Raw genomic sequence first — 12,533 nt, forward strand, 5'->3', positions numbered from 1 at the left:
TTGCAGCTTAAATATGGCTCACTGTAAATGCCTTAAATATGTCGGTCAGTCTCTGCGCTGTTTAACCAAAAGGAATAATGCAGGGGTAGTTACTAACTTCTGTAGATCGAATCCCTCCCCTTTCCTTTAGAGCAGGAAATGGGCAGAATGACAGCTAACATTTTCCCACTTGATGTAGGCAGCCCCTTTTCAAATTAAGAAATGGCAGGAGGCATACCTCTCAAATATTTAGAATTTCGCAGAATGATCAGATTGTTGCCTCATAGTGTCCCCATCGCGTGTTTTTTTATGAAAAAAAATAATTGAGAACCGAAGTCACCGAATAATGACAAACATTTGTGTTTCAGACATCGTATCCTTCAGAAAGCTATTACAGCAACATCCAAAGTGTATAATAATATTTAAAACAATCTCTGAACTTGACCCGCCATTCTCCACCCATTATTTTGCCATTTTATAGAATTCTTGCATTAAGATGTTGAGGCAAGTAGCAAGTGCAGTACAGTATAAATAGAAACAAATTTTAAATTATGTTTTAAAAGATGTGCTAGAAAGGTATCCTAGACTAGAAGCAATCTTGTAGAGGGATTTTCTGCGGTGCGTGTGATTTTGCTTCAGAAATTTCCTTCGCCTTTTCACCCACAAATAAGACTGAGTAGTTTCAAAATTTAAATGTCACTAATACCTCTCAACTGTCCAGATTTTCGCAAAATGTCCAGATTTTTGCCTCACATTCTAGGTCTGTTTCTTGTTGTTTTCTGGGAAATCACTGGGGATTGAAGTCACTAAGTAACAGCAGACGTCTAAGTTTCAGACTTCATATCCTTCTAGAAAAATGCACGCAAACACAAAGCCAGGTATTCTAACAAACTTTATAAGTTAATAAGAGCAATATTTAAAGATTTCTGGCCTTCCTAACCCCATTATTTCTGGCTTTGTGCAGAGTTCTTGCACTAAGAGATTGAGAAGTATAGAGACCCTGCTTACCAGTCTGTGTTCTGATTATTTTTTACTTTGATCCTGACTCTGGGAAAAAAAGATGCTAGAGCGCCGTGTTTCCACGCACTCACATGATACGCCCCCTAAGTGACAATCGGTATAGCTAGAGGGTCTTCATTATACTTACAGCGTGTCCCTTACTTTGATTGTGGGGTGGTCGTGGGTCGCCGCAGGTGGGCAAGTAGCAGCCATAGCTACAGCTTTTGGAAAGTGTGTGTGTGTGTGTGTGTGGGTGTGTGTTTTCTCAGCTGTCCAGATGTTTGCCTCACTAAATAATAACATACATTTGAGAATCAGACTTGAATCAAATGCATGCTAATAATAAACTTATTATTTCAGGAACTTTCTAAGTTCAAGAGAAACATTTAAGACCTGTCTGTATTTTGGGGGCTTTGCCACCTCCCCCATTAATTTAGGCTTTGTCCAGATTTCTTGCTCTAATAGGTTGACTGAAAAGTATAAACTGTGTGTGTGTGTGGGGGGGGGGTCGCACGCGGGAAAGGATGGTTATCTTAGATTAGCATATCTGCAACTGATAAAAGGGTTTCCCATCAGTTCTATATTTGAGATTAAAGGATATGGAATTATACAGCCACGTTAAAATAATTTTGTAACCAGTATTTCATTACAGAAAGATACTCTGCTCGTAGTTAATTGGTGTATGTGTTCAAACTGTACACCTGACCGTAAAGATGCATGTGGTTCTTCTCAGCATGTGTACCCCCACCAAACACACACTGTATCACTCATGCACACTCGCACACACTCACCGCAGACCCAAATCCCTCATCTAACCGAAGGTGGCGTCTCAGGTGGTGTGGCATCTTAAAAAGCACGGGCAGTGTCCTCCCCGAGGCTCTGCGACAGCCATCCAGCTGCTTCTGATTCCCTGAAGTTGATGTACTGCAGACAAGAGCTGGCGCTTGTGTATGGCGGGGGGATACCGGAGGTGGAGCTAACTAATAGGATTTTTTTTTTGGAAGTTAATTATATTTCGGGGGCAGCTACAACAGGAGCAGCAGGGCGGAAAGCGCTGATTTGTGTACCTGCTGCCAGCGGTCCTCATCAGTGATAGAAAGTCGAGCTTGTCACCACGGCTAACAGCCTGCACTCCTGAGCTAAACTTGAATTACATTGGGTCCAGAACAGCAAACCTACTACTAGGGCAGTCTTCTTGTTGCTCGGGAAATCTGAGCTTCTGGTCAGAACTAACTGGTACCCAAGTACTGCCTAGTTAGGACCCTGACAGTTATGTTTGTGACCACCATTCGGGGCTACCACTGGGGCTAAAAGGAAAACCTTTTGGGGGTCAGACGTAACTTACTGCCTCTGAAGGCTGGCTAGCCTCTGACGGTATCCCTGAACATTAATAAATACAAACGTGTGTCCACCACTGAGCAGCTTGGAATCAACGTCAAGTGGGTGGACTGGCCAGAAGTGATCGGAAAGAGTCCATAATTACCAGACAACCCCGAACAGACTGGGAGAATACAATGCGCATTGCAATTCCCCTGTGAACTATCTATCAAACCTCTTTGAAAACTTTGTTCAAGGTCTTGCAAATAAAAAAGTAAGACTAGGAGGTGAGAAGTAGCTACATCTATATTTAAACAGTAAGCCTAACTAGACCCCTGGAATTGTCTGCAGGATTTGTAAGCAAAACTACCACCCAATTGACAGTACCGAAACCTTTGCTTTTATCTGCAACTCTTGGCAATAGAAAAAAAAAAAAAAAACATCTGCAATCTTATTAAACGGTCGCGAAATTGTACCTGGTATACTCTGATCCAGAAGTTTAAATGACTCGTCTGCCACTCATTGAACCAAGGAGTTAATTCACTGGAAAAGGCGTGCACCGGTTTGGGACAGGATCCGATTTCTGATAAGGCAAGCATCAGGATGAGAATGACTGGAGCATTACATTCAGTGCTTTTACTGCAGGTAAGCGTTGCCCTTTTCATTAAATACAAAAATAACTTCTGGTGTGATCGATTGTGAGAGTGGAAAGAGGTGTTCAGATCCATCAGCATGTGCAAGGATTAAGCCCAAAAGAAAACAGCAAGCAGAAGCAGATGTTCTGTATATCTCTGAAAAAGTCTAAGAAAACTGCCTCTGGCTTAACTACTTCATCACCCTTTAAACGAACATAAAGTTATACGTGTGAATGTAGAATTGCTTTTGATCTACAAGACAAATATATATTTTTTGTTTTACGTGCTTAACAAATACCGGACTCTAGCATAATAATGCGCTTTAGCAAGTAACCTTTAAACGGTCTGCTTCGAACCCTGCACCTTTCCACGGATGGGTCTCAGCTGGCATATATATTCAGAAGAAAAATCGTGCGATCAGTGTGTTACAATAAAGGGTTTATATAAGTTCGGATGATGTGTGCTTTTCATGAATAACGTTAAAGCCCACTCCCATCCAAATTAATATGTTATTGAAATCGGAAAAGGAATTTGGAGTGCCTTGTCATATGCAGTTTAGAGAGGTTACAAAGGCAAGCGTAAACACTATTTGATGATTTCATTGGATGGACGTGGATGGATGGATGGATATAGGTCACTGAACATATGGATCCGCTTGTGTGTGTCCGTGTGTGTGTGCGTGTTTGTGTGCGTGTGTGTGTGTAACATAGAAGCTTTACCATCAGTGATTTCAGATAATGAATATTTGGGAATGGCTAAATTTAGCAAAACAGTTAAGCCAGGGTCTAAATAAGTAAATCGGTCTGCGTGTGCTGAAAATGTCTTTGAACCATGCCATCTGTCTTTTTGACATCTTTTTGACAGCGAATGAATGAATAAATAAATAAACATGGCAAACTATTCTCATTTAGTTTATTCCCAGCCAAATAAATGAATACGATGTGCTATTTTATTAAGACTATGTTGTTACATATTTTGCTTGAAGAAACACAATTCCTCACCAGGCATCTCTTATTTTTTACCACTTGTGTGGAAAAGAAGAAAACGGCCCGATTTATGGTCTATAAATGTACATCATCTTCCATGCTTGAATTTGCTGCCTCTAACTTCCTTTTCATTGCTACATGAACAGGCTAAATGAGCCCCTGAACTCTGCAGCTATAAATAAACAGCTATGCCAAATGTATCTTATCGGCTCATAGCTTTAAAATGAAAAAAAAAATCAACGTAATTCTTCAAAAATAAAATGTAGGTATGGGTGTACTTTGTCACATTTCATAACAAGAGGTTAATCTTCATAGCTCCAACAAGGCAGTTGTAAGGATTGTGTTACTTCCCGTCAGTTACACTGGATAGCCAGATAGATTTATGCTGGACATATAATCCAGTTGGAAGTGTTCCCTGAGTGCCTGCCATTCTTAGAATGACTGATGTATTTGTATTTCAATTGTGATGATTTTTCCACTCCTTTTGCTTGTCCACTTTTGCCCTGATGGTGTCTAAAAAAATACACAACATTTTTTTCATTAATTGTTTACATATATAGTCCTGACATTAACGTATATTAAGCACACATATAACAAGTGCAGACAGACCCCTGCTCTGTAATGAACTGCACATATGCAGTTGTCATACAGTTTTACTATAAGTGCTACTTAGCTTGTTACATGCATGTACATACCCACCTCTGAGCTATGCTTGGCTGCAGAGTTCTTTGACAAAACAAACAGGCCCCCACAAGCCAATAGGTGATTTGCTTTATAATATCCAAGTATCACAGCACTTGGCTGTTGTATGTGGGTAATATTTTCACAGTAGTAGACACTATAGGCTATGGATTTTACAACGGATGAACTGCCTTTGGGCATAGTATTTTAATGTTTTCAGTCACCAGATGCCTACATGGTGATCTACAGTAGGGCAGACTTCAATTTTGTTTCCCATGACACAACCAGAGATATCACTGCACCTACTAAGCTGACAAATAAGCATGTTTCATTAACAGCCACCAAACAGACCACAGAGTGTTATACTCACAGTGCTCTCTGTGTCATCAATAAATATATCAAGCCCCTCTAAAACAACACAGTGAGGCAGTGCTGACCAGCTGTGTAGCACACCTCACCCAAGAGATCAGAAGAAGGTATATTAAGTGGATAGCTTTGTAATTATTAAATATCAGAAGAAGTATGCTGAATGCCAAGCATATAGACAGTATGGCCCTATACTTGCTGCATAGTGCATAGATAGTCATATTGTTATTAAAGTACAATTTTAATATGATTTGGAAAGTTCTGATGTGAAGAAGTATTCATGTTCTTTGCAATGCAACTTGCTTTGCTGTCATCTATCATGCATCAGTTTCACAGTGAACCACAGCTCTTTATTAATAAAGCTTTTATTCATTCATTCATTCATTCATTCATTCATTTGTTAACTGGGTGAGTACAATTATCATGAATCTTTTCCAAACATGTCTTCAGCCACAAGGCAAGAGTAAATACAGTATCTATCTATATATATATATATATATATATATATATATATATATATATATATATATATATATATAGACACACACAGACACACATATATATATATATATATATATATATATATATATATATATGTATATCTCTATATATACATATCTACCTATCTATCTATCTATCTATCTATTTATCTATATCTTTATACATAGACCTACCTCACTAGCTCAACACACCACAATAGTCAACAGCAAGAAAGTCGACCACAAAAGGCTGACATTGGAAATGCCAACACTAAACTATGCATGCACAAATAAAATCCTTGCCACATGCAACCAACAAAAAACAAATAACATCGTTGTTTTGCAGGGGGCAAGCCCTGCACACATCCTGCTAATTATATATACTAACTCAGTATTGCATAATCCCCAAGGAAAGATAACATTCTCTCACCTGGGATTGTCGATTTCGTACAATTGTCAAGCTTTTGCAAATGTTGACCTTTTATGGTCTGTTTTCTTGCTTTTGACATTTTTGTGTGTTGACCTATATATATACATCATACACACACACACACACACACACACATATATATATATATATATATATATATATATATATATATATAAAATACATCTACATATCTATATATATATATATATATAGTTTCCAAAGACATGCATCTGGAGCATTTCTCCCCGGCCCTCCTGAAAAAAAACAGGCTGTGGAACCTAGTCGGACTTTCCCGGTCAACAAATGATAAATAATAAAATATATATATATATATATATACACACACACACACACACACACACACACACACACACACACACACACACACATTGGGACAATTTATGGAAGCCAGTAAATAAGTGTGGTTTTTGGGAAGTGGGAGATATCAGAGAAATCTCATATAAGATTTACACAGTCGATGAATGTACTCCAGATCCTTACGTTGCGGGCAGAGATATTGTCAATCAGCCACTATGGGCTACTTACCTTAGCGACAGAAGAGAGAATAAACACTGCTAGCATCAAAAATAGAATATTTTTAAAAAGAATAGAAAAGATGGAGAATAGCATTTATGTGTATAAAGTATTTATATACTGTAAGTAGGAGAAGAAAATGGATTCTGAAAGTCCCATGACCACAGCTGCAACTTAGGAAAATAAGTGAGTCTGCAAACGTTCCTTTCTTAAAACAAAATACCTTTTAGTTCCATTTTATTTATTTATTTATTTTAATTTTTTATTTTTTTGCAAGATGGGTATGATGCACAAATGATTAGTGGTGTCATATAAGAGTTGAGACATATTAAGTAATGTAATTGTGACCCTGGGGTGGAGTGGGGGTGAGGAACAAGTGGTAAGGTTAGTGCAGGTGTTAACTTCCATCAAAGATTGATGCAGACATGTTTAGGTTATGGAGAAATTCTGTACAGAAAGGTTCAGGAAGGCTTAGAACTGGAGGGAACATGACAAATGATATAAGAGGAAGATGGAAAAGATGAAATGAGTAGAGAGTAGTGATGGTCAGAACCTTAGCATTGTCACACAGGCAATCCTTTGTTTTAGCATTCTCACTTTTCTAGCAAAGGAAGGACAAGAGTTCGCCTAAGGGAAACACACAGAAGGGGGAAAGGTGAGAGAAAGAGAGGTGGGAAACAAACATTTACAACTGATGAAAATCATACTGAGAATTGTGGCATGGGATTGTGAAAGAGAAGCCATGAGGCTAGCTCTGAAGAAGTAAAACTAACGTCTTGATTATGAGTATTAATACTGCACCACTATCGCATAGCCTAAGGCATGGATGTAAATGAATTGAGGCAAAGAGAGTCAACCACAGCCTCTACTCAGAGTACTGAAATGAGTACATTTTATGAGCACCTCTTGGAAACTATTATTTAGACAGCACATGCTGTTTAAAACTGACTAAACTAATCTTTATATTAAACAACAGATGCTTACATGTTAGGAATGCATCTCTAAAAATAACTGTTTTATGGTTATAAGTTGCAACAGTTCAAAATCATGTACTCCTTTCCAGTGTCTATGCTGGTAACATTGTATGGACTGAATACATTTTTTATGCATTAGAACAGCACTGGTAAAATGTTAGATCAGATTACAAAACACAACTTTTTGGCTACACCTTAGTTAGGAGGCACAAAGAAAGGGATCACTAAAGTAAACTAAACATGGGGGAAAAACTGTGTGATAACCAAATTAGGAATGGAATTGTTATAACAATTTAAGAGGTATGAGTTAAAGGCTAAGCAGAAGCATCACCTGAGAGACATCATACAAGTAATATATGTAAAAGAAAGGTAAAGAAAAAAAGAAACAAAAGAAACACAGCTGTAAAATAAAGAGTGGGAAAAGACAAAAAGCACCAATTGTGTCAGTGGTTGAATATAAGATGCACTGTTTATGTATACTTTCTCATGTTTCTTGTTACTCTTACTCTATACTTGTGGTGTTCAACTTCTGACTGCTGCTACCATTTGTAGGCCTATGATATTCACAGAGATTGTGTCTCAAGCCAAAACCTCTGGTGTGAAATGCTTTGCCCTCTCTCACAGGCTGCATTTGCAATGTTCTCTCTCATATCACTATCCATGATTTTATTTATTTATTTATTTTTTGTGAGAGAGATTGCCATGCTGGGAAGTTTTATAAGATATAAAGAAAGTAAAGGTATATTTTGCATGTTCTTTAATGCCTCTGTAGCAAATATATCACAGGGTTGATTAGGCTACTCTATATAAAGATTCTGCCACAGCCCCCTTCCCTTCATGCCAGAGGCTTATTTTGGACTTAGTGTGACTTGGGTACATGCTGTCTGTGATGTGACCTTTCAGATGACTATATTGCAGACTGAATGATATCTCCTAGCTGCTTTAAATTGGCATTACAATATCCCATTTTGTATTGAAAATGCCATTTTGCAGTAACTTCTGCATTCTTCTATCCTTTCCTGTTTTTTTTTTCTCATGATTTTCATGTGTAAACTGTGTTTTGCTTTCATTACATTCTACATATAACTTATTGTAAGCCACATTTTAAAATTACTAATTTATAATCTAATGCACATTGGACTATAAGAGAGGAAATAGGGTACTGAAATACAGGCAATTAGAGAAGATGGATAGCCCTGTGGGGGCATACTGAAAAGAAAATCTGTTAGTGGGCTCTTTCAGGGGAAATCATCTTTACCAGCCCTGGCTGTGTAGTATCTCCAGAATCTGACATATGCAAGGTCAGAATCCATGGTGCAGAATGTTTATAGCATATGCCACACTGACAGTGCATCTGTCTTTTTATCAGATGGGCATCAACTTGTGTAACACAATCTATCTTGTATATTGGATCACCAGTATGTGTATTGTCTGTTCTGATGCATTCAGGTAGTGATTTTTTCTTCTCTCTCAAAAAAGTTTACTATGTAGTTTGAAACAAAATGCTTCTAGTATATGTAGATTCACACACAAATTTCTTCATTTTTTACAGATATCAATAAAAACATCTGTGCAGAAAGTTTTATAGTTAGTGGTTCATATAATTAGCACTGGCAGATGACCAAAGTTTTTTGCAGTCTCTTCTGCTGCAGATGACAGATGAATATTCATGTTAAATTTATATAGTAGAAGTACATGGTTATCAGATATCTCTATTATAAAACAACATAGTAAAATATTGTTTTACCATGAGCATGGAATGGAATGCACAATCTGAATGAACTTCTAGACTGCATCTTGGCTCAAGAATGAAAAAAGATGATCTATTGGCTTGACATTTTTGTTAAGAATAGAAAGAACTAATTGTTTATATTTAGTGAGCTGCAGCTAAACACACAAAAAAGTGAAATAAAGCTTTAATAAAATTCAACATTAAAAACTCACTCATTTTATTAGGGAAACAGTTCTACATTTTTCATTGATCAGAAATAGCTTATGGTATTTAAGACATATTACTGCATCTAGAAAATCTATTGCTCCAAGACTTAAGACCATGCAAGCATTCTGCACATTATTTTCACAAATAATAATGTCAAAAAGAGTCCAGTCACTGCGTTTCATTTTAACAAAAACATGGCTTTGCTGTGACAAATGAAACAAGATGTCCTTGCACAATGCTCTGCTTTAATATTATGACTATATCACTCACAGGCTTTATAGGTATATCTCCATAATTTTCTACTTTCAGATTATGAATCCATTAGTAAGAGACCCCTATACTGCAGATGATCTTATTTTTGTCTGTTGTTAAGAGTCCCGGTTGTATTAGGCCTTTGTATCCAAGTTTGTGGGAAATATTACCAATAATTGTTAAATAAGGTAAATAACAATTTGGTCAAAAATTTACCTGCTTCATTTCTTACATTATATCTCTGCAAGAATAAGATTAAACTTAATTTTGATCTTTACTTCAGAATGACAAAGAAGAACATGTGGTAAGTCTAAATATAACAAAATACAATTTGTTATACTTTTAGATTTACATATTACAGTAAACAACTACATTGTATTAGACTGCAAGTGATTTATTTCTTACACTGCAAATGGTGACTGTTGCATGCTATATAGACTGCTGTTATGAGGTTGTTTTAGTCTAAATTTTTAGCATGTGTGATTCTAAACTAACCATTTTAACAGACCAGAGTTTCCCAGTTGCCCTTAGAAAGGGGCATTTATGTGCCATTATCAGTAAAAAATGGGGACAGATCTGCCATACCACAAGCCCATGGAGCAGTTCATTTTAGTAACCTTGTCATCGTGGTTAAAATCATTAGTGTAGTATAAGAAATAAATATGGTAAGATAAAATGGTGAACAATGTGCTACTGTGGGACTGCCAGAAATGACCAGACATAGTAAAGCAATAAATAATATGTAGTAAAACATGAACCATGTGGTGTAGATGGGCATGTGTGATTTATTTCGTCCTGAGAGAAATGCTAAACAAGTTGTTTTAAGTCACTGTTGTATGCTTTACATCCTCCCACTTTGAATTATTTTAGCTGACATACTACCTTTCTTTTGTATAAATTCTTTTAGGTGTCAACATTTAGCATCAGTGCAATTGGTGTTAACTGATTTATTGAAATTTCAACAAGGAGAGAGTGAGAATGCTGATACTTTATAACAAAGTGAAAGTCACATATATTAAAAGCAGCAAGTACAATTGATTTGTTTAGAATGTACATAGCTTTTTAGGTGTACTTACATGACTGAATTGATTATCAGACCTTTTTGTCTCATACAACCTGCCTTTAGTTGTTATGTTTTATATGATCTATTCACAATGTGAACTGCAAAAAAATGCTATATTGTTTTATTTTTCCATGCCATGTCAAAGTATTTGTATGTGTGTTTGTCTGTAAGATCATGCTTGTGTGTGTATATCATACTTGCTGTAAGATCATGCTTGTGTGTGTATATCATACTTGTAGCATTGTACAGAAGGAAACATGAAAGCTTTACATAAAAGAAGAGCTGTAGATAAACTTTAAAAAATAAAACATACATTGGTAAACGAGTAATCGTTGGCAGCAATCATAAAGCTGTATTTGCTTGACACACTGTAGTCTGTGCTGCACAGTCCAAATCTGCTAAAGATCTCCCTTCTGAGCTATACTTCCCATGTATATATAACCCAGTAGTCTGGCTGTTACTTCTTGTAGTCTGGGGTTTGATTCCTTCAGTCTCTATTTGCCTTTTGTTTGCTCTGAGTAAGTTAACTAGACAGAGCTCCCAGGTCACCACTCAGAAGGGACTCTTGTATTCCATAGGATTTCCCAGTAGCAATAAATAAATAAATAAATAAATAAATAAAATAATGCCCTTATCTATAACAGCCAGCACAGAAAACGTTGTTCTACATGGTCCATCTGGCATTACCTAATGAATGACATCATGAGGTAAAGATTACATAGCATGGAAGAAGAAGCACATACATACCTCTCAACTTGTGTATTGTCTTTGCCTCATCCCAAGTTCTTGAGATGAAATACCCTTATCTAGGAAACCCAAATATATAAACATTAAAGGGTTCACTGTCAGGAGCTGTGTACTGACCTACACCTCTTGACTCTCACTAAAATTCTGACCTCTCTCAATAGGCTGTTGTAATTTTGGAGCCATGATTAACTGCTGAGTTGTTCTACAACATAGAGTGTGGCTCCAGTGTTGCCACAATTTGCTGCAGAAGAATTATCTTGCATCAGTATAACAAGTTTTTGGCACAAAAGCTGTGTTTCGTGGAACCACGATAATCAGATACATTTATTCTAACTGGGGAGGAAAAAGAACTGCTTCTGTCTCACCAGTTATTGCTGGAAAAGGAGAACAAACTGAGTACTGGGCCGTGGTAGAGAGTGGGACCTGAACATCAGATCACTGTACATGGTTATTTTATGGAGTGCAGTTTATATCAGTGCTACAACTGTTTTTTTTTTTTTTTGTCATGGATTGAGACTAGGCAGTATTCTTCATACTCATCATTTGCATATTGTGAACATAAAGCAAATAAGCATAGGTCCTTTAAACCTTCTTGTCCCCTGCTGGCACTGGTAGATGTGTTAGTTTATGAATGATAGCACTAGCTTGGGGAAGAAGGATGTGAGTGGTTTAGGCCATATACTTTGCACAAGCTGTTCATGCTTGCCACCTGACTTTTACATTTATAGTCATTTCAGAACATGGGATAAACATTTTCTCTTTTTAAAACAACGAGGACTGTAGTCAGTCTTTACCAGAGAAAATATTTAATTTAATTTAATTTATTTATTTAATTCTTTTTGGAAAACAGAAGTTTCCTGTCTAAGTGCAGCCTGATAGACCACACTCTGGGGTTCATCAAGATACACTTTTCTATTACTATAAGGAAGTAGATAAAACATATGCAAATCTTTAGCTTGGTGAACTGTATATAAAATAAATGCTGCTTTTATACCACTTTACTTTTATTTTATTCTTTCATCATTCACATTTCTTTTCTCAAGTGCAAGCTCAGAAACCATATGGTTCACAATAAAAATTTGCAAGCTAATAATTTAGGTGGACATCTCAAACAATTTTGAATTTCACACAGAGCAGGATACACATTTTAAA

The 12,533-nt window shown here is 36.7% G+C and overlaps 1 protein-coding gene across 1 annotated transcript in view; it reads left to right on the plus strand.

Moving 5' to 3' along the window:
- The first annotated feature begins 2,003 nt into the window (after positions 1–2,003).
- Positions 2,004–12,533, plus strand: part of LOC122788124 (corticotropin-releasing factor receptor 1-like) — a 1,637,729-nt gene continuing 1,627,199 nt past the window's right edge. Inside the window, exon 1 of the mRNA XM_044055063.1 lies at positions 2,004–2,940. Within this exon, the coding sequence (XP_043910998.1) occupies positions 2,899–2,940 (42 nt within the window). The 5' untranslated portion in view covers positions 2,004–2,898. The remainder of the gene's footprint in view (positions 2,941–12,533) is intronic.

The sequence above is a fragment of the Protopterus annectens genome, chromosome 13.part0 (assembly GCF_019279795.1).
Source record: "Protopterus annectens isolate FY-2018-M chromosome 13.part0, PAN1.0, whole genome shotgun sequence".
NCBI classification, from domain to species: domain Eukaryota; kingdom Metazoa; phylum Chordata; order Ceratodontiformes; family Protopteridae; genus Protopterus; species Protopterus annectens.